At 39.3% G+C, this 26,037-nt stretch overlaps 1 protein-coding gene across 1 annotated transcript in view; it reads right to left on the reverse strand.

Moving 5' to 3' along the window:
* The window catches only part of LOC310882582 (complement C4-like), a 45,852-nt gene extending 28,583 nt beyond the window's left edge, over positions 1-17,269 (reverse strand). The window contains exons 1-12 of the mRNA XM_083801519.1: positions 17,108-17,269; positions 14,105-14,297; positions 12,917-13,100; positions 12,082-12,152; positions 11,647-11,732; positions 10,950-11,032; positions 9,850-9,937; positions 5,131-5,236; positions 4,830-4,953; positions 3,157-3,272; positions 2,231-2,398; positions 1,296-1,493 (exon numbers count right to left, since the gene is read on the reverse strand). Of these exons, the coding sequence (XP_083657645.1) occupies positions 1,296-1,493; positions 2,231-2,398; positions 3,157-3,272; positions 4,830-4,953; positions 5,131-5,236; positions 9,850-9,937; positions 10,950-11,032; positions 11,647-11,732; positions 12,082-12,152; positions 12,917-13,100; positions 14,105-14,297; positions 17,108-17,172 (1,482 nt within the window). The 5' untranslated portion in view covers positions 17,173-17,269. The remainder of the gene's footprint in view (positions 1-1,295; positions 1,494-2,230; positions 2,399-3,156; positions 3,273-4,829; positions 4,954-5,130; positions 5,237-9,849; positions 9,938-10,949; positions 11,033-11,646; positions 11,733-12,081; positions 12,153-12,916; positions 13,101-14,104; positions 14,298-17,107) is intronic.
* Positions 17,270-26,037: the final 8,768 nt, after the last annotated feature.

The following is a 26,037-nucleotide window of genomic DNA, read 5'->3' on the forward strand; positions in this document are numbered from 1 at the left end:
TATATATACATATATACATATATATATATATATGGGGCCATCTGAAATCCTCACAGACTTCATTTAGGGTACCAAAATTCGGCAGAAATCCTCACCGCCGAGCTCTGGCAGTGCCCGCATCACCCTGCCTGCCCAGTGCTACATCTTGCCGGAGCCCAGACGCAGCAACTCCAACTCTATGCTCAGCTCTCTAATTAAAACAGCCCCCTGCAAACCTAAATGTAACTCCTCGGGATACAATTATTCGAACGTATCAAAGTCCTATTAAAAATAAATGGGAACTGTTGCGCATGATGCTTAGCAGACTGGGAGATTTTAGCTGCCAAGGAAAATTATGAGGAAAGAGAGAGAAAGGGAATTTAACACATTTGACATTCAACAGATTCACTCCTGGAATGTATCCATAAACATATTTGTCTCCTTCAGCACATTAAATAACTTTGCATGCCTGATCCTACTTGAGCACAATTGTATCCTGGCTTCTGCATTTACAGAACTATCTTTGGATCCAATTTCAGGATGCTATCTAGGACCCTAAAAGCCAATGACTTCTGTGGCCCTTCATGACATGTTCTGTTGGAGATGACAGTGACTTGCCTGTTAACTGATATCACCCACATAATTATGTAAACATGATGCATATTGACCTATTTGCTCTAGACTATTAGAAACTACAGAACAAAATTCATGGTCATGTCTCCTTCTCCAGAAAAAAAAAAAAAAGATTATTATGAATCCAAAAATATATTTAAATATATATAAATAACAGAATTGTAGAAATACTTTTGGAAGGGACTGGTGGCAATCTCTGGTCTAAACGTCTGCTCAAAGATTGGCCAGTGTAAGTAGATCAGATGTTTTTTTTTCTAAGTGAGTGTTGAATGCTTCAGAGGGTGGCAATTCCCTAAACTCTCTGTGGAAATTATTTCAGTATTATATTCATCATTAGTGAAAAGATTTTTCCAAAATGAATCTTCCAAGCTACAGTTTTGCCCCTGGCTCAATTTTGTGCCTATCCATATTGGATGGCATGGCCATATTGCATGGCACCACCTAGGAAAGTGTGTCTATGTTATGTCTGTAATTCCTCCTCAAGTAACTTCAGGTTGTTAGTAACTCTCTCTTAGCCTCTTCTTCCCCAAACTGAAGAAGCCCAGCTGGCTCAGCCTCTCTTGGTAGGTATCATCTCAGCTGTCCTTCATTGGACTGGCTTCCCATATATTAGTAAATAAACAGATATTCCAGAGAATATCAGTTCCAAAAAAAAATTAATTATATGCTGCTATTCCATTTACCATATAATAGAAATAGTCAATCTTTCCACTGCCAGTCTGATGAATGTCGTTCAAAGTAACACGTAAGGTATCTCCAGGTGCCAAGACAGTATGTGGGATGCTGATGCTGAGGTAGTTGCTGTTAGCAGACTGGTATCTTTCAGCTCTGATACTGGCTTCTGGTGATTCTAATTTTTCTTTTCCTTCTTCAGCCTTTACCTGTCAGGGGAGAAAAGGACAGAGTAAGTGCCCCTTAAGAGACAATAAGCAGTGTCACTCAATTCTTATCTTGCTGGGTTATTTAGAAAAAGCTGGAAAATGAGATGAGTCCCTACTGAGACGTCATTAGCAGAACCTGGCATCAAAAAACCATGATTTTCATTACCTTATTTCCTGAGGCTACTTGGTCTTTTGCCATATTTGTGTTTGATAGTTTTCAGGTTTGTCTTTTTCTGAATCAGAATCTATGGTTTAAAATCACATAGTGGTATTTCAACAGCTTTTATCTCTTTTATATTGTGCACATAATTGAATTCTCTGATGTAGTCCAGATGTAGACTAGAGTCTGTATTGCACATGGGCTTTTCCTACATCCTCTTCTCATCATTTGTTGTCACTTCTCATGGTGTTATTATTTACAGTTCCATTCCCATCCCCCATGCCAAGAAAATGCACACCTGAACCACATAAAATCGAGCCACGACCCATACACGTATTCCCAAAGGTCTGATGTACAAGAGTGTCATTCACTTCAGTAAGGCATCCCTCAGGGCTCTGGTCTATGTATTATTTTATACAACCTTGACAAAGTTATGCAAAGTTGTGGTGTAAGAAATCATGTTCCATTCTCTGTGCTAACTTAATGAAAACCAAACATCTTCACAGTCACTTGCAACAGCCTTATGAGCTCTTCTCAACAACATGTTTTTAAACATGAATGTTTGGGTTTTCTTTACCGTTATTTGAAGTGTTTGGGCATCTGCAGGGATGTCGAATGTAAAGGGGATTAGGCCCTCTTTATTAGAAGGTGCAGTCTTCTTCATGGAGGACTTTCCAGGTGAGGTGACAGTAGCAGTTACAGACAGAGAGGCAGCAGGAGAGCCATCAACCAAAGTGACAGAGGCCTATTGCAAAAAAAAAAAAAAGAAAGTCTAAAAAGTCTTTTTCCATTATTTGAAGGACATTCCTGGGTTTAAAAAATGCCCACAAACAAGAAGCATTTTTTTTTAATAAACTGAAAAGAAATACAATACTCTATATATTAGCATGCGAAAATTGCAGCTCCAAGAGAAAAGGGTAGCGATTGACTCAGTCTGGATTCCATCTAAGATAAAAATCAATGAACACAGATTAACAGCTGCTCCATATTTTCATGTAGCATCTGTTGCAGATCTCATCAGATCCCAGAGATAGTTTACTTTAACAGATTTTAGATAAATTGCTAGCCTTAACTGCTTGTAGAAAATTTTGTAGGAAAACTTGAAGGTGTGAAGTTTAAAAACTCAAAAACTTAAATGCACTTTTAAAAAAGTCAACACCCTGTATTTCAGTTTTCAGAACTTTAATATGATACGGGATTGATCTAATGCAATGTGATTCTTTCAACCTTTCCATAATGAAAGAGGAAGAGACTGCTATGTGTTTTATAAACCATTGCAGTGCAACAGTGCACAGATGACTTCCAGAACAGAAACAGAATTTTCTGGCTTTGATTTCCCTGCTCAAGCTGAAGACAAACCAGAAACACCAACAGTAGCTCCTTGTTGGTCCTGTTCCTGAAGGTCTCTCCTACAAAGCTCCCACTGGATCAGATAAGGATTTTATAAACAGAACAGATATAAATCCCTTGCTGTGGAAGCACAGATAGCTAAATACTACATACCACAACAGAGAAGGCGGCTCCAGGCACAAAGTACTTTTTGGTGTTAGACAGATCAACCACATAAGGAGATTTCACAAACTTCACATTGCTGAGTTCCTCTTCCCTCATCTCTCCACCTGTTAATACCAAACAGTATGTGTTGCCGTGAGAGCAGTAACTATTTACTTGCTTATTATGGTTTTCCATTTTTATGATTCATCCCGTTTTAAGCCCATTTTAAGCAGTGCATATAAAGCAAACTAGAATATGATCCACCCCCAAAGAGCTTCAGTCCTGAGAAGAGGAAGAGATGGATATGGACCAGCCACGGCAGGATCAATGCAATGGCAGTGCCAGGTGTCTGCTGCTCCAGCAGGATGGCACCGGCAGCTGCCTGCTCTCCGCAGCTTGGAAATGGAGAACTGCAAAGGGCTGTGTTCCTCACAGCACAAAAAATTCACCTCTTAACACATTAGTTGGTTCAAGGCGTTTGTAGACACACAATGCACTGATACAGCAGTTGGTGCTTAGGCTGTGCACCTACCGCTCTGATCAGCTCAGGCTTCATTACTGGGGGAAGGCTGTGTAAAATCTCATGAAAAAGTCATTCAGAATCAGTAGGGGGACTTGAATCTTAAATCTCTAGTTTTCTGAAAGTTTTTTTTTTTTTTTTTTTTCATTTTTGGCTACTGGTACCTGTTAACATTACCAAATATCATCTTCTGCAACTTCACACCTAGAAGATAGTTTCAGCATCTGCTTCTCATCTAAGACACTAATTTCTAGCTAAACCACTTCCTCCAGCTACTTCTGAAAATATGACTTGCTTTAAACTAAAAAAAAAAAAAAAGAAAAAGAAAAAAAAAGCATGCATTCAAAGTCCTTATTTTTTACTTTTAACACTCTGAGCTTGAAAGGTGCCAGTGGAGTCCACTGGCCTTGCCCTGTCAGGCATATAAGTAACTCTAAAGGCAGCAAGTATGCAAGTGTGGAGGCAACCTCTGTGTGGAGAGGAGAGGAAGTGTGCACCGAGTCATAGAGACCGTGTCACATCATGAGATCCATCATGCTGGTGTGGTAATGGGAGGGAAAGTCTTTCAGCCCCTTTTGCTATTGCAGTAGGTGCTGTAGTAATAGTACATGCAGGTACCTATAGTAAATTATAGTAAAAAGATGATCTCCGAGGCATCACATTTTCAATATAAATCTAGGGGGACTGTCGAAATGGTCAACTAATAATATAACACCAGAATATTTCTGTAGATGGCTTACTGTAACACTAGGTGTGGAAAGATACAGTCTGATAAAACTGTGGGAAGGAATAAGAGGACTAGCAGGACTCATAAGGGCTAGATCCTTCTCTACATCATACTGTGGCTGTGGTATATGTCTCATCTTTCCACCAACAGCTCAGCCAGCTGAGGAGCAAAGCAAGTTAAGGCACAGAGCTCTACTAGTAACTTTGTAGGTAAGGAGTAGACCTGGCTGAAGCAAGTGCTCAAACAAGGTTTCAAGGGAAGCAGTTTAGTTGCTTCCATAGAGGTGGCTGGTGCTGTTTCAGATGGTCTAGAATATCTTAGATATCCTCACAAGGCTGCTTAATATGGGCCAAGATCTCCCACGTGAAGGATCATCCCAGAGAAAGAACAATGTAAATACTACGGGCTGGATCAGCCAAGGCATCGTATACTCACTTGCAGTTTCTACAGCAGTAACAGCAATGTATAAATGAAACCCTTCTAGAGTAGAAATACTCCTATTTATTTTTTCTTCCAAAAGTGGTGTATTTAAAGTAACTCTTCCTTTTCCATTTTGAATCTAAAACAGAAGTGGAAAAAAAGAAGTGACAGTCCTTGCTGGTTTGTTGCCATTAGCACAAATTTGTTGCTCATAGCATGACTATGGTAATACAGGGATCTATACTTCAGTGATTTCTGACAATATTCAGCTCACCTGGGGTAAATCTGAATAATTCCACTGAACTCCAGTACTTACTGATAGCTGTTGTTCCAGGCCTGGAAGAAAGACTTTATTCTCAGTTTCGTCTATTATTCCAAATCGCACGTATGCAGCTCCTTGAATTCCTTTTCCATAAGAGTGCCTTTGGATGGAAGAAAAGAAGGGAGATGAATCAGTAAATTGATAAAAAGCAAGCATAAATCAGACTAATCATTTTATGCTGCAATAAAATAGGGATATTTGTAGGTATTTTGTCTGTAACTAATAGCTTGTAAATGAAAAATAGTACAACCCACTGATAATGAAGACATTTGTAAAAAATCCACATACAAAGCAGTGATTTCACATGCAGACAAATATATGGAGTAAACCACATTGGCAGAATCACATCTGGAGACATCATCTGACAAAATTTATGCTGCAGTAATTTAAACATTTAATTTTATTTTGTTTTGTTTTAAAAATTAAGAAAAACTTTAGTTGTGCAGATATGTGAGGTCTCTTGAAACTCGTCCCCTTCACAGACAGCAAGGGAGGCATCTACTTAATTTGGAAGAAGAGCTAATTCCTGTTACATAACTCATGAGCAGAGCAATTGTATCAGGGACCGATGTGAAGTGTTTGTACCTCTGAAGACTTCCAGAGTCAGATCTCACCTGCTGAAGTTTTCATATCTGCACTAGGCAAAGTAGACACCTGCCACCCCATGCATCTTCTGTACATTTAGGCGGTGTAGCACAGAGACCCCTTGTAAGTGAACTATTTACCAGATATGCATCTGGTCAGAACACTCCTGAGCTCTCCCTACATGTGATGGAGAGATAGAACAGGGCACATTGTTGGACCTGGCAGGCTCCTTTCCCAAGGAAACCCTGGCAGATGGCATCCTCTTGCAGCACAGCTGTACTGTGCCTGTACTCACGCCACAGAAACACAGAATGGTTTCAGTAAGGGACCTGTAATGATCACCTAGTCCAACCCCCAGTGGTGTTGTCTCTTGCTTGTGGAAATCCTGCTTCTTTTCAGTTCTATAACGGATTATTTTTGTTCAAGTGGTGACTCTTTCGAACTGGCTTGATCAGCAGCACCGATCTACACCAGTGCTAAAATTCAAAACTGAAATTTCTCAGAGGTCTATGAAGCAATTGTTATGAAAACTGCTTAAAATGAAAGAGCTAGTAACTGAGGGAAACAACAATCAATATATCAAATAACTGTTCATTACATGCACGGCCAGTTCAGAGAAGTTCAGTTATCAGGAATTCTATCTGTTGATTTTGTTGAAAGTCAAGCAAGACTGTTTAACCCCACTAGGACCTTTTCCAATTTAAAAAAAAAAAAAAAAAAAGAACAGCAAGCAATTATTCAACCTCATTTTTCCTCTTAAAAATTGTAGTAATGTGGAGTGAAACATATATGAAGGAATTGTTCTGTCTGTAAACTCAAAATTGAGTGCTGCGATAGCATAAAGAGAAAAGTTTAGAACGGATCAAAATATTAAAGCCAGTTATCACTGATATTATCAGGTAATCATGATTAAAGTAAATAATTATTCAATAGAATGAAACAAAGAAATAAAGGTGAGAAAGAGAAGAGCAATGAAGGTGATGAAGGGACTAGAAAACAAGAGTTGCGTGGGGTGGCTGAGGGATTTGAGGTTATTTAGTCTTTAGAAGAAGAGGCTGTGGGGAGACATCATTGCTCTCTGAAAGGAGGTTGTAGTGAGGAGGTCTCTTATCTCAGGTGACAAGTAATAGGATGTGAGGAAACAGTTTGAGTTTGTGCCAGGGGAGGTTTAGGCTGGATATCAGGAAGAATTTCTTCATGAAGAGAGTGGTTGAGCATTGGGAAGGGCTGCCCAGGGAGGTGGTGGAGACCCTATCCCTGGAGGTATTTAGGATAGGTGTGGACGTGGCATCTTGCTCCATGCTGACCCCTGAACAGCTCCTGGGTGTTACCTGGGGAGCGCTCCATGGCTGAGGCCAGGCCTGTGCCAAGCACTGGCCAAAGGGCCAGTAGCCAAGCTCCAGGGCTCAGGAACCTTTCCTGGGGTAGTTGCACTGACTGCGCAAGTGCTTCAAAGGTGTCATGTTCAAGTACAACCAAAGCCCCTGATGTATGAGAATAATTCCTCATATAAGAGGAACACCTAAGAAATAATAACTCAAAAGATATTAAATAATGTTTGAGTATAATAATTTGTTCACTGCTCTCAAATTGGAGGGTTTTCTGATGTCAAAGTCAAGATGAAAAAGACGGTGTCAGGAGTGATGACGTTTAAGCCATGTGACACTCCCGTAGTTTAATGTTAATATTTAATGCCTATCTAACTAAAGGCTTCTTTAAGCAAAGTTACTTGAAAAGTCAGTTGCTGTCAGTGCTTGACAAAGTCACAAACTTTAGCTGTGTAGATGAGGCTTTTTGACTGTAATTTGTATACTATATTAGCAATTTTAATACCTGGATCTTTCCTCCTTTCTGTATTGACTATCTCCTCCTTGCCAATCCCATCAAATAATGAGATGATGCAAATTACTTCCCAACAGTGACTTATCAGGAGCATATTCTTAAACTATTCAATTACATGTATATTTGCAAAAAACAACACTCCAAGGGGCTTTGCCTAATAAGTTTAATGAAATACCTTGATACAATGAAAAAAAATGTTCTGTAGTAGTAAATTACCAGAACCTAAACTCACTGTCAAAACATATCCCAACATTAATTTTTATAAGTAGTTATTTTTGTATTATGCAAGAAAAAATTGCAAACCATTAATAATCGAAATATTAAACGTAAATAGATACATCTTTTATGGCTTAAAAAATAGGTACAGAGTATTTAATAAATTTTACACTGTTCATTTTCCTGTGTCTTGGGTACCATTGCTGTGCATAAAATTTGCCTGCTCTTTAACACTAGATAAAATTTAACAATATAAACTATAAAAATTTAGTGTGATCCCCTTTTTGTTTTAAAGAATGTTAGGGAACATGATTAATCTCAAAAAGCCAGGAGGTGCTGATATTTTTAAAAGAGGTGTTTTTAGTGAAGATCTGGGGTTACTAACTGATAGATACTGTGTGTTCAACTCTCTTCTCACACATCAAAATTGTCCTGAAATATGACTCAGCTTTTGTCTAAACAGGGAGAAATAAGCAGGATAATTATTTCATTGTTACTAAAATAATGCAGAGTACCCTATTTCAAGATATATATTGATATATATTGCATCATATATATACATATCCTCAAAACCAAAGAAAATAAAAAGGTGAGCAGAAGCAGTAAAATGGTCCTTGCTTCTTTGAAACTGAAAAGATTCCTTCCAACTATGAAAGAAAACCAGCTGCCTGTGCTCCTTCCACACAATTTATTCCTCTTCCAAAATAAAAACATTGTACCAGGTCCTAACTTAATCACCACAGAGACAGCAAGACATTAATTCAAAATTCTAACTTTTCACACAGAAAGTCTTGAACATTATAAAATGTGCACTTCTGATTATGTGCAGTATTTTGTTTGCTTTTCCCTATTTTTTGTTTATTGTTTTTCATTATGGAAATTTATATGCTTTCATCAAAATAATACCATCTTTGTACCATGATTTTTTTTTGCACTAACTGAATCTTTAAGACAGATCTTTCTTATGTCTTCCTTAAATCAGATTTATAACATCTGAATTAATGCAATACTCAGTCACTTCACTTAAATGTCTTGGATCTCAGTCTTACAAATCTCATATAAGTAAATCTTACCTAAGTCATTAACTCTGTTTGCATGAGTGGTGATTTCAGTGAACAGGAAATACATTGTTGAACCTCCAGAGAAAGGTTTAATTTCTCTTTCCATCTTTCCAATGTGGAAATTGGCCAATATATTTATAGTGATTTTGGATTTCAGCTGAGTGGTAAATAAGGCAAGAACATTCTCCTCACAGGCAGTGATTTAGTACTTCCTCTCCTAAAAATCTTGAAAATTCTTCAGCCAAGAAGTGTTGATTTTTGTTCATGAGGCTTAATATAGTTTATGAGCCACTGTTAGGTCATACAGCAAATTTAGATTTGGGTTTGTTGGTGTGGGATCAAAAATGCCAGAGCCACAAGATCAGGCATAGATTATTCTCCATTCTCCATAGAGCACAGCTTCATGGTGTGGCCAGTCTGAGAGCTTTGTCGCCATGTCCAACACAGATTAGTGTTGCACTATGGTGCATTAATGCACACATCCATAGTGACCTAGAAGCATTTCTGTATGCAATCATTATTCTCAAATAAGCACTGGTTTATAACTTCCAAACTTCATTGGTCTTTTTGGAAATTTCATACCCCCAAATTTTCACATCCAAACTTTAATCCATCTCTGTTTGAATTGCATTAAATAGCAACATATGAGGTTTCAGATTGTTTCTAAATGTTTAAACCAAAAAGTATAAGGGAAAACAGCCTATCAGTTTGTCTGTATTCTTTTATATCAACACAAAGGAGAATTCTAAACCATCATCCTTTTTCTAAAAGTATAAAGCATTCAGAAAATCTTTTTCCATATTAGGTCACCAGCACTTGGACCCATGTAGTATTTTACACTGATGCCTCAAATGTCAGTAGAGAGGAAACAGAGAGTATGCAAGACTAAAGTCAGATTCAAGGAAAGCCTGAACGTGGTTAACTGTTAATGATGAGGAGAGGAGGAAGCAGCGAAGTTCATTATCTACTTATTTGCATCCTAAAATGACATCTATTTGAGCACACTTACTTTGCCTCAATATCAAATATAAAGTTCGCATTCCAGATGGAGTAGTATGGCTGAAGTGGGATGAGTTTGACTTCAAAAGATGGAAGCTCTGCACGAAAGCAAAGACAACAAAATGTCATGGCATGTGCATTTGAAACGTATCATAAACTCCTGGCATGTTCCAATACCCCCTGAGAGGATGGAGCTGCCTTTTGGTTTGGATCAGTGTTCTGGAATAAATCTCCTGATCACTTTCCCTTACTCTTATTTGCTTCACCTTGTGAAGCAGTCTTGGAGCACAAAAAAAAAAAAAAAAAAAAAAAAAAAAAAATTAATCCCATGACAATAAACCAGAAAACACTAATTTTCCGATCTTATTATCTGATCCTGTATATAGGCATTTACAGGGAATGCAGTAGGATCCACTACTCTGTTACTAGCTACCTACTAGGTATTCACTAGCTAAAGCAAAAACATAGATTTATTAAGGTGACATTTTCTTTAAGTCCTGGGGTTTGTTTCTGTTTATGTGTTTTAAAAGAAAAAAACATACTAAAAATTTCAAGAAAGCATCATTTGAGCACACGTATCATTTATTCCTTCAAATTGTTGAATTTCTACATTTTTATTCTTTTACACTATGTCCTTATTTTTCCTTACAGAAAGATTTCCTGAATATGGGGACAACTCAAATCAACTTCTAAACTGTATTTTATTGTGAGAAAATTGTTAGATTCTTTTTTTTTTTTTTCATTCTAGTCTTTAATGAAAATTTTAGCCAGCATTTGAATGGTTTTAATAGCTCATCTCATTTTTTTTTTTTCTGCAGTAGGGGAGCCCTTCCAAAAAAATAGGGTTTGTGACAAATGTTAAGGTTGCTAAGTTTGTACAAAAATCAAATGTGTTTATTTTGTTGTTTGTTTGTTTGTTTTTCCAAATGTAAGTGTAAGACAACACAAAAGCAGAATTCTCCTTCCATAAATCAGACATAGCCATGAGGAACTGAACACACTGAATCATGTCCTTAGTACCTAACTACAGCCAGGTTTTGTCACTGCAGTATATCTTGTAACCAATAGCGATGGCCTCATATATATAATCCAAATTAAATATTCGCTTACCATATTTTTTAACTTCAAATTCAGCCGAAACATTGGACATTTCATAACTATGAAACCAGGCTTTGATTTTCCAGCTTCCAGGCCTAAAGTTCCGATTCAGCAGAAAAGAGTTAAGTAAGATTCCTCAGATATTTTATGATTTTAATATATCTAAATTATTGCTAAATACTACTATTTTCCTTTCTTTTATCTGTTCCCAAACCAATTTATTAATGGATTTTTTTTTTGCTTGAAGGAACCAGCAATGCACTGCCAAAAGTCCTAAGTAGCGCTCCAACAGACATCATGAGGAACTGCAAGACAGCATATTTGCTAACTGCGTGTAACATGCGCTGACTCTGAAAATCCCACAGAAATAGAGATCTCACCATGTATTTCCTATAGCTTATCTTCATTGTGATGTCAAAATCAGGCTAGCATGCAAAAACACGTTGAATATTAAGTAAAAGCTTAAGTCTGTTTCAAATCAGAGGTATTACACTTCACAAACTAAGCCCTTACAGAAGCGTTCTCATGAGTGTAGTCATACGATGGGCGCAAATAGTTAAGCAGTTTGCTAAATTGTTCCTTAGCAGGGTAAAGGTTGCTAACCATAGTGTATTAACATTAAAGCCAAGATGAGGTGCCTAAAGGCAGCCTGTAGAAACAGTCATTCGGACATGTGAATTGTTTTAATGAACAAGGTATAGTAACGTACTCGGCAATGTCAGGTATTTCAAAATTTTCACTGAACACTGTCTTTATTTTCCGTTCTGACTTTTTAACCACCATTCCTTTTGAATTCTGTTGAGAGAGATGAAACAAGCAAACATAAGCCAAGTGCCAAGCAAGAAGCTCAAGTTCCTGTACTGGTCCTAAGGAAGACATGCTCTATTTATTTCCTTACCTTAGTTTTCACGCTTTACACCTCCCTCCATGCACTGACATTGGCCAAAAATTAGTAGCTATGTCCCACAATATATACATATTGATGAGATGAGATGAGATGAGATGAGATGAGATAGATGAGATGAGATGAGATGAGAGAAAATATAGTTTTAGACAGCTTTACTCTTGAACCTTTTGTGGAAGCCCCTCATAGTGCCTGTGCTGAATAAGCATTTATTAAAAGTAATTGTTTTTGTATACTCACTACCACAACAATTGTAACTGTGTCTTCTGCTGGCCTCATAGCATTGTCCAGAATGAAGATCCTGTATTTTACTGTTTAATAGAAGAAAAAAAAAAAGCGTTCACATTTTTTTTTTCTAGATAGCAATTATTATAATCTCTTACATGAGTCCTGAATTTAGCAGGACTTCTTTTCAAGAAGAGAAATGTGACAATTTCTTTTTTTTTAAGATTACATTGTTCCATATTCTTACAAGTTATATGATTGAACAAGTACCTTTTTGAAGCAGCTTCTGAAAAATATGCAGGGAGCTTCCCCCTCCCCCCCCCCCCCCCCATTGTATTCCCTCTGCAGTCAAGGACTACAACCACAACCACAATTTTTCTTTTACCTCTCTCTTTTGTTACTTAATTAAATTAAGTAACAAAACCATTGTGGTCTTAAAGTGCAAAGGATGCTTAGTGCTGGCATTGCAAACAGGAGGAATAGTTTCTTGGAAGGTCCTTGCAATTTATTTTGTTTTCAGAAAGAAAGTCATTACTATGCTTTCTGAGCAAGAAGTGGATTATTTTATTAAATTTTATTTATTTCTCCCAATGGAAGGAGAGAAAGACTTTCTGACTCCTGTGTCATCTCCATGATGGTTGCTGTGATGCGCACTTGATGTGCACTTCAGACCCTGCAGAAGCCCTGGAGGCAGAGTGCAAGTCTAGAGTGGTGTTGTGCTATTCACAGAGATAGCTGGGGTTAAAAACAAGGATTTACATTAACTAGAATCAAGTCATTTTTACTTTTTAAAATCATGCCCTTGTAACATCTATATTCAACATCTGAAGTGCAGCATTTTTATGTTAACCTTTGGAATTTGGTGTGTATATAGGCTTGTCTGTCTGAATGAAAATATAGCCTTTCTTGGATGACAGGAGGATGCGGATGTTTTGAACAGCCTCCTTATAAAGGTCCCTGCTTTCGGTGACAAGCAGAATATACGGCCTTTTACTCTTCTTGAACACATCCTGCTGCAGAAATTCTGGCTTGACCTGAAGATAACAAAAAGAAGAACCCCACAGAATCAGACATGAACCTGGTAACCTCAGAGCCACACAGCTGGGGGCCAAAACTACCCAAAGGGCTTAAACCATTTCATTAGCACCATTCAACAGAAGATACTCAAGTCTTTCTTTGACATTTTCTTTGTAGGTTGAAATGCTATTCTTCCATTCTGTGCCATAGAAATAATCATTTTTATTGTTCAATGTCAATAACTCAAGCTCATTGACTTTTCTTTAGTCTACATGCATTTCAAATTTCAGTTACCATACCATTTGGTAGCTGCATCCTCTAATCCTTCTTTGCTAAAATCTTGTCCATGAGATCAGAACTTTAACTCATGCGAGATTCTAAACAACTTGTTCAAGAGGAACCTTATTTGACACCTCAGCTTTTAGCTTTGGTAGCAATCAGAGATAAACCACGTCTTGCTGTGTGCTGTTTTCCAATCAAATAGCCCAAACCAGTACTCCTGAACTAAATGATGCTGGACTTCACACAGTCATGTCAGCTGCAAATGATGTAAAGCAGGGTGTAAAGTTGTATTAAACAACTTACAAGTTTTTCAAACTTTCCCCTCTTTTGTAGGATAGCCAAGAAAATAAGGCCAAGAATACAGTCCCAGGAATTAAACTGCTACACTCCCAAACAAACAAACAAAAATATATCTAGAAAAGAATGACAAAACATTTAAATGTTTTAAAAATATATTTCATTACTGATCTACAGTGATGAAAAGGCACTTCATAACCAAGTGACAAAACCTTGGGCTTAGTGGCTGGGCAGAAAACACCCACCATCACCACTGAAATTATTTTAGGCATTGCTTTATTAGCTGATTGGGTGAACTGGGTGCTGCTGTCACTGGTATTGACGTTTTGTCATTTCTCCCTAGGGATCAGTGTAGTGTCTGTTCCAACATATTGCTAGTTGGAGCAGATTAAGCAATTTATATCACCAGGTGATTAAAACATCACTATGATGGCAGACTTACCATCAGTTTTTTCATCTCTTGGTATTTATTCCCTTGGTTAAGGTTAAAGACGATCCTCTCTGATAGAAGCTGATTTTTCATCTCATCTTTGAAGTATGCGGTAACTTGCACGGGGCTGTTTGCTCCATGAACTTGAATGGTTATTGTCTCCTCTGTGCCCACGTGCACCACATTTGGGGCAGTGATGAGAAATCTAAAACAACATAGAAATACATTAACCAATATGATTCTGCATAGTACGAAGTCCAGCCAATGTGAATTTTAAAGAAAAAAGTGGACTTGTCAGTTCCACGGTCACAAAATAGCTGAGGTTGGAAGGGCCTTGTGGAGATCACCCAGCCCATTGCCTTTGCTAGTTAGAGTATGTGTTAAAAGGCAGTTTCTCTCTAATTGATTCCCATATTCTGAATCATCACATTTAAGCCCTACAAAACATCAACCCTTATAGACAGGTAAAAACCAGAACGAAACAATAACAAAAACACATTATTATGTCACAGGGACTGCCTGTGCTATTCATAGCCTGGTTTAGATCCTAGAACTTTTAGAGAAAATTCTACAAACTTTGTCTTCTTTCAAACTTTGTCTTCTTTCTGAAGACAAAAAAAAAGCCATGGATTAAGAGCCAATGCATATGAATAGATATTTATAAGGACATACTTGATATTATGAATTCACATATCTTCATGTACTAGTAGCTACATTATGCCAGGTTATGCTTTAATATGTCAGGAGGTATCAATTTCATATAGAACTGTATGTATGGGATTTAAAGCAGCTGATCTTCCCTTAGATGATATAGTTTGTGAAAGGCTGGTAATGCAAGACCATGGAGGACCACAACCTTAACAAGACTAGGGAACAGGTTGAGATCTAGTTTTCTCTCTATTATTTCTCTTTTTCTTACCTCCATGATATTTCTTAGTAATTACTTTCATGACCTTTAAAATGTAGATCATGACTCTTGACCTCTTTTTTTCAAGTATCCTTTACCCACAAAAATTAGACAACTATGGAAAGAACTATGTATTAATGGTACTAATGGCACATACACGAAGAACACTTCTGGGCTCAGAAAGCCATTTTTTGACAATGATTATTTTGCAGAAGTTTTCTAAAAAGGTAAAAGGTAAATGATTGTACCATTATCAGAATGGCTTGACTGAACTTTCTTTCCTTCTTTCTTATTTATTTATTTTTTTAATAATTTATTTTTACATTTTTATTGACATTTCTTCTTTCTTAAGTTTATAAAATGAAAGTATATAACAAGGAGGGATTAAAGGTGATATGATTTTTTCAACAGAAACTAAAATTGCTTCCATATGATTAATGAAATGCATCACATAATCTAAATCTTCACATAAACACAGGAAATTTGAGAAAGAAAGACACAGAGCAACCTTCAATAAACATTAAAAGGTTTTGTCATTTTTACCTGTACATTTATGAAACTACTTTCTAATGTTTCCAGTTTACAATGACTAATGACACTTGTCTTTCAGCTACATCTATCCTCACGCAACACTTGATTCCAATCTTTATTGTTTTCATTTGTTTTCTCTAATTCATTAGTCAGGCAAGTTTGACATCTCTGTGCATTCAAATGCTTGAATGACGAGGGGAAAGTTTTCACTTTCAGCTGTGTTCATTGCCATTTCCCACAGACTGAGGGGGATTTGTTCTGAAAGTGCCACTATGCCACCCACTTAGAGTCTGTTGGCTCTAGCAAAAGGGGAGTGAACTTACACACAACACCTGTCTTCACACAGAGAAAAGAGAATGCAACGTTTGCTCACTGCAATAGCCCAAAGAAATCAGGGATCTTCCAAAGGGTCCTTTTTTTTTTTTCTTTTTTTTTTTTCTTTTTGGCAATACAGTTAGTTATTTAAAAGTTTATCTATACGATAGCTCAGACCGATATGGCCACTAGCCTACACTGCCCACAATCTCAGCTAGGCAGAGAAAAGCCAGCTCTGGTCTCGAAGCACCATGATGATATTTCCTGGCATGATGTTCACTTTCATATACCTAGATCATTCAACACCTTGTTTATCCCATACCCAATTACCTTGGAAAAAATTACCTTAGTCCCCGTTCCCACTACAATTTTTTTACAGAAGACAAAGCCTACGCTTTACTGAAGATGAAGCATGCATGCGGATACATCTCTAGCAATAGGTATCCCGACATAAACTTTCTATGGGGCTGTAGTTTTCATGGTTATGTGGACGCTGGAGGTCAATACCAGACTGCAGGCAGGAATCTGCTCCTCGATAAAGCCACGCAGGAAGAGAAGCATTTGGGGCAGGAGATAACTTCAAGTGTGGTCTGGCATGGAAGGGGAGGAGGGCTTGTCCCATCTGCCCCAGATAGATCATCAAAGCTCTCCTCTAGCTATAGTAAGTGTCTGAATCTACTTGATCCTGGTGGGAACACAGTAACAGAGTCTTCTTCTGTTCCCCTGACCTACGGACCAGTTTGAGGGACCCTTACCATGCTGTGCAGGTTTTCTCAAGGAGCTGCATCTATTTCCCCAGAACTAGAAGAACCAGTGTCAATGTATGTAAACCTACTATACTAAAGAATAAGTACAGAAGAGCACCAAAGCTCTCCCAGATATGAAACCTTTGATTTCTGCAATGTATTAAATCAATTATAAAAAGGAGAGTGACTTCCCCCCCCCCCCCCCCCCCCAAGATTTGCTGATCCAGTAAATGTCAGAAGCTAAAGATGAACAAGCAGCAATAATATCATGAACATCATACTTTGATAGGATGTCTGAAATTATTTGTTACTGGGAGCAGATCTTTCCTGTTGGAAAACAAAACCACTTTCAGGCTTCTTCCTTTTACAGATACTGGGTACCTATTTAAGGTTACACAAATTTTCAGTGTTCCAAGAAACAGGCTTTTTAATTCCCTGCCAAGATCATGAGCATATCCTATTGTCTGTTTCGAGGGATTTGTTAGGAATGAAAAGTTAATAATAAAATGTACTTACGATGGCGCTTGCTGTGCATCGGATAACAGCAAACAGAAGCTCATCAAAAATACCAGCCTTTCCATTGGAAAACTCTATAACATCTGAAAAACAGAAATACAAAAAAGCCACCGTTAATGTATCCTTTGTGTGCAGGTAGAAGGAAATGGCTGACAGCACACTGCACCTAAGAGCATTACCTATCTTGGTTATTTATTAATAACTTTCAAAGCTGTACAACCAATAATGACAGACATGTTAATAATGCACAAATTAATAGCTCGTGAGAGAGACATTCTGGATAAGCCAGAATTTTACATTTGGTTATTCATTCATTCTCTTCCCAGCTTCAGTATAGTCACTTTCCAGTAACTAACAATCACATGCAGAGAGTTTCCACAAATACTAACAAGTCAATCCCCGAATCAAACAAGGCACCATGGCTAAAAGAGTGGTTTTAAAGCAATCAAAAATGGGGACAACTGCATGAGGCAGATCCCTTCTCTATGTTATTACTTAACTCCAGGCATCTCTATAGTCCAGCAAAGGTGAGAGAAAGCTCCTTCTGGCTTAGATAGCACAAAAGGAATTGTGGTGGAAATCTGCCTGTACAACTCAGTCCCACCTGTAGTGCTTAAAGGGAAGTGATCTGTTTTAACTTTAGTGGGATTAAAATGGATGTCTCCGAGCTAGTCAGCACAGTTTTCCTTCACGGTCAAGACCAAGGGCTTCCCCAGAGGGTCATTAGTCTCCTCTTAGCATAAACACGTAAGATGACACATCAGTGGAAGGCATTCCAAACTGTACAAAAGACATGCAATGCTCTAAATGCAGAATACTCAAAAACAGGAAAAAATACGTCTGAAATGTAACTGTTTGTGCAAGAACCAGTTTTGATCAAAGCTAAATGAAAGAACAAATTGCAACTCTTGCATCGTGTCTCATTTTTGCAAGACTTGGATTGTTGTCTCCCAAACATAATCTTGTTGACTTGTGAAAATGGAAAAATGCCCATCTGATCTTCAGGCAGCTCACATCCCAGAAATGGTCATGTGGCTGCCCTCAAGGTCTGGGGTTGAACTGCACTTTAGTCTGCCACATTTAAGCTGGTGTCTTTAGCTATTGGCAACCGAAACCTTAAGGCAGCACACTGCTATTTGTAAGGGGACCTCACCCTCACAGCAAGGTCTCAGTGTGTTGTGCTGTGAGGGTGAAAGGACCCCACTTCACCCCATCCCTCGCCTAGGAGAAACCCCTTGCCTTGCTGACATAAGCAGCTCCTCAATTCTACATTTTCCAGCAAGAGATTTTACAAGACAAAGAGGCAGGGGAAGAGAAGAAGCTGTAAGACATCAACAAGGCATTTCACTATTTTACCCTGATTGTGCCACAAACACGATAGTTCCCTCTGCGACAAACATGGATGGATAGCAAGTGTGGTGGTCACAGAAAGTACCAGTGGCAGTAGCAACAAGAATATTTCTGGCTTCAAATTCAGGTCAGCAAAGGCTATGCCAAGACATTGAAATTTAGCCCATGCAAGGACTGACTTTAAAACAAAACAAAAGAAACAACAACAACAACAAAAGACAATTTAGGACATAGACAATTTATGGTAACAGGTATCTACTTATGGTTTGAACAGGTAAAATTATTCCACTTTTGATTAATGCTTTGGTTCTTGAGACAAATTATGAGGTCAGTGCAAGAGCACAATGAGAATTGAAATTATATTAGTGGGTGGTAGGAATTGTCCTGCAGTTCAGCGGAGCGAGAATTATTATGCCCATCAATAATAAATGTGTAAAATATCACGAAACAAAAAAGTAGAATTTAGCTTGTGAAAATGTGAATGATCATACTTTTATTATGGCTTATTTGTTACTTCCAGAGGTTTAACATAATTATAAAACTGTTGATTCAGGGAGTTCTTCTGACCAAGCCCATCTAGGCTTCCCTTGTTGTCACTAGTGTCCCAAAGTGCTGCAGCAAAAAGGAGTCAGATGATCTCCATAAGACTCACTCTTGAAGAACAGAACATGCAGTAATTCAATAGTTAATAAACACAGCAAGGCAAATATAGGGCTCATCACAGAGAGCTAAGGCTGTGTGAGAGCTTTGTTGAGGAATAAAGGAGACTCTTTAATTCACTCAGCTGACTGCTCTAAAGGGACTCACTTCTCGTCACCATGCCAATCAATTTATACATAAAATACTGCTATGTTAGAAATGTTACCAGTTATCTCAGACTTTCTGACCATTTTCTAGGAGCCTCTGCTTGACTCTTGTTGGCAGGGAGGGACAATGCTCCAATTGTACATGGGGACTTAGCTGGGACAGCCAAATTTCGGTAGCATAGAAGTGATATCTGAACTAAGGAGCCACAGGAACGGTCTGCAGCCTTGGATTGTTCTCTGTATAAAATTAGGAAATGTGGAAATACTTGCTTTATAAGAGATGTTCACTGATGTTCTGTGATGCTGGAAAGACTGTTGGACAGAAACCTGTCCAAATGTTTGTTCCACATTTCTTTTGGTTTCTTTCTAGCAAAATGATGCCTTATTAGCCCCATTGCAATAACATTTGGTTGGATCAGCTGAATACTCTCCCAGTATTTAATATAGGAGAAAATTCAACCAGGCCAGCAAGTGATACACTTATGGCATTGGTAACTTCAGTAGGCTTAATTGAGCTATCTTGCAATGGAAAAATAAAATTCATGTCCCATATTATAATAATAATAATAATAAAGACAGAAAACATTTATTAAGGTGAGCACCAATGAGGAACTGCCATCAGAGTCAGCAATCCTGAAGAAATTAGAGGAAATTGTTATTTTTTTCTGCGCCTTCAAAATGAGTTCTCCAGTAGTCTTCATCCTCCTCTTCTGGCTTCTACTTCCACTCCTTTTAGCTGTCAGCCAGGAGGGAGAAGGTGAGGGAAGGTACTTGAGTGTCCCCAGCGCCCAAATTTGTGCTCTATGGGAGATGTTCAGGACATAAGAAACAGGAACTGTCAAACCAGTTATTTTCACTTTGCTCTCTCTCCCCTCCCTCTCATTCTCACTGCAGTTACGCACTGACAAAACTGATTCAGTTGTAAGACAAATATCACAACTTTCCTCAGGGCCTCTGGCCTCCCAAACCCAAGCAGACTGGTGAAGAAGAGCAGAGATTTCCACCACAAAGACAGTCTGTGCTCAGGAGAAGGCGGAGGTTTTGGGGAAGAAGATCTCTTGGGAACAGGGTTTCTGTTCTCCCCGGGGGGCAGAAGGGGCTTGTTAAGATAGCAGCTGGCAAAATATGTACTTCTCACTACTGCATGAACAAAGGGAAGATAATGGGTGAGGTTAGCTTAGAGCAGCAGTAGCTGTGGAGCATGGCAAGGCTGTTTTCAGAGACAGTTCCACTGCTTGGTCTACACAGCTGCCATCCATGGTCAGGGCTAATTCAACTACAGATCAGTCTCAGTTTATAAAATAGAACATGAAATGGGTATGAATGGGTTATTATTATTATTTTTTTGGCTCCAGAAATTATTGTTATTGTTATTTATTGTTATTGTTATTGTTATTAATAATAAAAAAAACCAACATCCTCAATCTTAGTGACTTTTCCTTGAGAAACCCATAAGGATGTCTCCCAGTTGAAAAGACACCACTTTGCAGATGTCTGCAACATGAAGTCAAACGAAAAGAAACTCTGCACTGTGGGGTCACACCAAACTCTTGCTGTTGTGCCTGTCTTTATCAGGGAAGGTTTCCTTTGTCTGGTCTGGCTTGCTTGTCAGGGGACTGAGGTCTGTTTATACAGCTATACAAATAGCTCTTTGGATTGGCAGCTGTTACACTCTGCCACATATGAACTCACACTGAGACATTTTCATGGATCAATTTTTAAAGGGAACCTTGCAAAAGCTATTTATTTTGCTTTCACTTTTTTTTTTTTTTTTAATTGGATATGCACACATGCTTCTCTGTGAGGTATGACTCTTAATGTAGTTAGTAAATTGTTTGGTCCATAATATAAACTATATATATATAAATTATAAGCTACTATAATTAAATAAGTATTTTCTCACTCTGTCTCATAAACACAGAAGAGCAAGTGTATACAGTCCCATAATTATTTATACAACTAATCTTAAAATTCTTTATGCTTTATTTGTCCTTCTTGGGGTATGTATAAACAATCATTTCACTGCTTCTCTTGTACCACAAATTCTTCAGACTGACTAGGACTGTAATTTCTAATGTAACACCAAATAGTGCAGTCCAAAGCCATGCTAAAATATAACATAGTAAGATAAAATTAAACTCTCATTTGAAAGCCTCTGACACATGCTTATAAGAGAGACCACAGAAAACTCACCCTAAAATAATTATTCTGCCTGTCCTTTGTCTAAAGGCAAAGTCCTTTCATATTTACTCATCAGGTATGCTATTGATTCTCCTGCTGACCCAGAGTTCAGTCCAGCTGTCTGGGATTGAGATACGTGCTTGAGGAAACTAGTCAACCTTAACTCAGGGAGATAGACTTGATTTATTCTGAATGTACGCTCTGTGCCCTTTCAGTAACTTCATCTGGAAAACCTTCATCTGTAGGTGTTCACCATGTTGTGAGCACCAGCAGTAGTTTTTGTTCTCTGGCTTGAAGTTCTTCCAAAAAAACTTTTCCCCCATTAATCTGTCTAAATGCTAACAAGACCAAACTCTTCTTTCAGTTTCCCCCGGCCTCTTTCACCTCTGCCTGGCAGGAAGGTACAAAGGACAACTTCACAAAGCACACTTCACAAACCAGCGCTGCAGTGATGCCCTCTTTGCTGCATTACAGAGAATTGTGACAAACACAAAAGGCAATATTTCACTCCTGACATTACAGAAAATTAGATTTTCAAATCCTTTTTCAACACCAGACCATGAAGTGTGCGTCTAATTTGAAAAGCTCTTAAACAGGAGGGTAATTTCTCCCTAGCACCAATGTGAATGGAAATTATTCTTTTTTAATTTACCATAATCTAAGTCATGAATTAAAAAGTGAATATAGGCTCTAGTTGCTATTGTCATGAAAAATTGGCCTTTTTGCCTATAGTTTCTTTAAATGTTCTGCATTTAGCCCTCCTAGGTGTGTCTACTTCACTATATATATATATATATAACCATATATATACTATATATATATATATATAAAGTCTCTGTAAAAGAGGAAAACCAATGTATCCAAGAGTTTTCTGTTGTCACTAAGGAGCCTGGATTTTGGGGAGGTTAAACAACCAGTTTACACATCCTGTTCTGTGGATTTGGGAGCATGTAATGAAATGAAGGAAAGCCAGCCATTTTTAAAGGCAGAATTTAGAGAACTAATTTAAAAACATCACTGACCCTCATTCCTTGCATTTCCTGACTTACTGTTATATTCAAAAATGTTTCACAACAAAAGGAGGAAAAAAACCCTATAATATCCCCAACTACAGCTCGTTGGGTGCCTGTCTGTCAGAGGCAGTTTCCTTTCATTTGCTCGGATCTGCTAATTAAATCTAAAACATTCAGTTCACGCAGTAACGCTGAGAAACATGAGGAACAAGGGCTTCTCTTCCAAGCCTGGGAAAAGGCTCTGCTCCAACCTCCATCACACCCGAGTCAGCTCAGGCCAACTCCACTGATGGATCAGAAGCTGTCCCGCTTATTTTGATCCCTTGGTTTTAAAGTTCAGAGATGAAATTCAAAGAGAAAGGGGGAATGGGGGCAGGATACCAGTGTTGGGAGAGTTGTGTTGTTGTTGTAAATGAGAAGCTGCTCAGTTATAACACATTTCAGGGCCACGAGTTGTGATACTTCCCCAGGGAGTGGGCAGAGCACCTCCTGTTCTTGCTGAAACAGGAAAATCAGAATGACTTGTGTAGGAGCTCAGGGGGGCAGTTGCTCAGGTGAGGCATGCTGATCTCTTCTTTTCGCAGAGATTTACCCATGCAGCTCTGACCCTTTGCAGCTATTTGGATGATCAACGTGCCTTTTGGTATTGTCAGATGGGTTTTGCCTGTCTGGGCACAGCCATCATAGCAGAAATCTTCCCTCTTGCCAACACATTTCTGCAGAAAACTGCCTCCCACAAAATGATACAGAAGACACTGAAAGCTGCCCTTTCAGTGGCTTAGGTGCAGCAGGGAATACTGACGTCTTCAAAAGGGGACTGGATGGATATCCCCAAAGCCCTGCTGGCAGCAACTGGGCCAGTAACACCCTGCCCAGATTATGTGGGTTGCACATTGCACCTAGAGATAAAAGATTTAACTGTGACAAACTGTGAGCACAAATGATGTTTGCATTTATTTTGTCAACATATATTGGAGGGAGCCTGGATCTGCCCTTGATAATATGTGAGCACGTGTCCTGCTACATATTTATGGCACCAAGGGGCAGGCAGGAGGCTCCCTCTGAGCACCAGGCAGCACTTGTGTGCTGGGCGGGCGGCTGAGCACTGGCCCAGGCTGCCCAGAGAGGCTGTGGGGTCTCCTCCTGGGAGAGCGGCACAAGGCGCCTGGACGGGGTCCTGGGCACCCTGCGCTGGGTGGTGCTGTGTGGAGCCAGGAGCTGGACTTGATGATCCTTGTGGGTCCCTTCCAACTCAGGATATTCTGATTCTGTGATTATTCTAGAAATGTCTGCCATAGGTTATCTGTATGCATTTTCCAATGAGATACCAAAATGTGTTGACTCAGTGTGGCAGCATCAGTGCCTCTGACCAGGTCACACATGGGATGTTAATATACTCTGAGACAGACAATGTTGCAAGAAGAATCCTCTAATCCGCCCAGTAACCATACACTGCTGGTGCTGTAGCTTGAAGCAGCATTGAGAAAGCTTTGAAAAACCACACTCTGAAAAAATAAAAATATTTTCCCTGAAATCCTATGGGTAGAAAAGGCCAGGTGTGTAATACATGTGTGCTCTGTGTAACTGAAGCCTGCGTGGAAAGGAAACCAAACTACTCTGCAGAATATTCCCATCTCTTTAACATGCCACATCATGTGCATAGATCATCATGCTCCCCTTTAACAACATTATCTGTGACAGCATTGTGTGTCTTCACTGACAGCATTCACATCTGAAATTTCTGTCTTTTTGCTCCCAGGGCCTTGCTGTGTCTGTTTGCAAAGCACCGCCTGGTCTGATGATGGAGCAGAGCCCGCACGCTGAAGGAAATTGTGCGTGTGCGTACAGAGCCCTGGTGCCATCCAGCGGGCAGTGTGCTGCCCACTGTGGAAATAAGTTTTCCCAAAGAGCTGTGAAGTTGCTGGTCCTGCTTTCAGAGATCCCCTTTTATTTCCCAAGCCAGGCAGTAGGGGTGGCAGGGTTCGGCTCTGGGTTGGTAGGTGCACGGGTGTGTGAGCTGTGTGCTCGAGCTCCATGGTACTCAGCGCAATTTGTCAAGGGTAATTTTGGGTTACCCTAAGGGTAACCTCTCTTCATCTGAGGCAAGGAGTGCTAAACTCCTGCATGTACAAAAGAAGAGCAAAAAAGACTAGTACCCCCTTCCAAACATGCCCAGGTGATCCCCTGGCAGTTCGGCATCAAACACACGTCATCTTCTGAGACACCCCTGGAGGGATTTGCTTTGGGATGCTGAGATCAGCTCACCGCTTGACATCACATATCCACAGCCTTTACTTGGCTGCCTCCAAAACCATCTCATCTGGATGCAAGTCCAAGTTTCTGGCCAGCTTTTTAACCTCCTGCCCTGTCTGTCACTTTGTGAGAAAATGCCATAGCAGGAGCTATGGTGTTCAGGATATTTTTAGGGTATTTTTTTTTTTTTTTAATATAAAGTCAGTGTGTCCTCAGTTGGCAGAACAGCTCAGAGCTGGTCAGAAACACCTTGTTCTTCCCAGCCATATCTGCCTCATGGCATTAGACCCCATAAGGCATGATGAAATGCTCTGTGCTGACCACCACTTTTAATGCCAAGAATAGGGTTTATCTCATTTGCATCCTTTCAGAAATGTGATTGCAGTCAGGAGCCTGACCCAACTCCGTACCTTATGGACTTTCTGATTTACTGCAACACGCTTGTCTCTTCCCACTCCTTGTGAGTCAAGAGCTTATCTGGGAAAACAGATGCCTTGAAAATGCGGGGCGCCCGTTCTCTGTTCCAGCTAAATTCCACTTATGGGGGGTGTGGGGGGATTACTTTAAATCATCTTTAAGCTCCCTATATTTCATGGTAGGCAGAGGGCTAGTTTTACTTCTCACAGATGTTAAAGCACATTAAGGTATTGTGATATAAGGCCGCCTATTTAGGAAAGCTAACACGTTTCTGGCACACAGCAATAGGCAGAGAAGGTCCTAGCTCCTCTGCCATAACAAATATCACTGAGGTTAGAAGAACAGAGAGGAAAAATACACCTAGTAGAAGATATTTATCTTACTTTCATTACTTATTCCTCTTTACAGCCTGCAGCTAGCCTTTCTGCCGCAGGGGTTATAGTAGAAATAATGGCTGGCTTAAATGTATTTACAGTGCTCTTAAAGAATAAATAACCAGATCTACAACTCAAATACCTGAAAGTGACCTCTCTAAGGAGCCAGACAGGCAGGATGCTCTACACAGAGCAGTGCGAGACCACATTGAAGTGAGATAATGTGGATAAGGCGCAGAAGAATGCAGCTATGAGCTGAGCAAAACACTCCTCATGCAAATGCAGGTAAGGAATAAGGCATCCCCCCTTCTACTGCAGCTGATGATGCGTTTGAGAGATGTGCCTTGAGCACCTCCCTGTCTGCCTTCAAAGGCAACCCCCAAGCACCATTCCTACGGCTGAATACGCCCCCTGCCAACTCTCCCGTGCTACTTTTTGCCCCTACCACTGAAAGCAGAAATGCCTCCTGCCAAATCATTTTCCAACAGAAAGCCCGCAGTGAAAAAAGACTAAGATCCCTGCACACAGCCCCAGCT

Source organism: Anser anser (assembly GCF_964211835.1).
Source record: "Anser anser genome assembly, chromosome: 1".
NCBI classification, from domain to species: Eukaryota; Metazoa; Chordata; class Aves; order Anseriformes; family Anatidae; genus Anser; species Anser anser.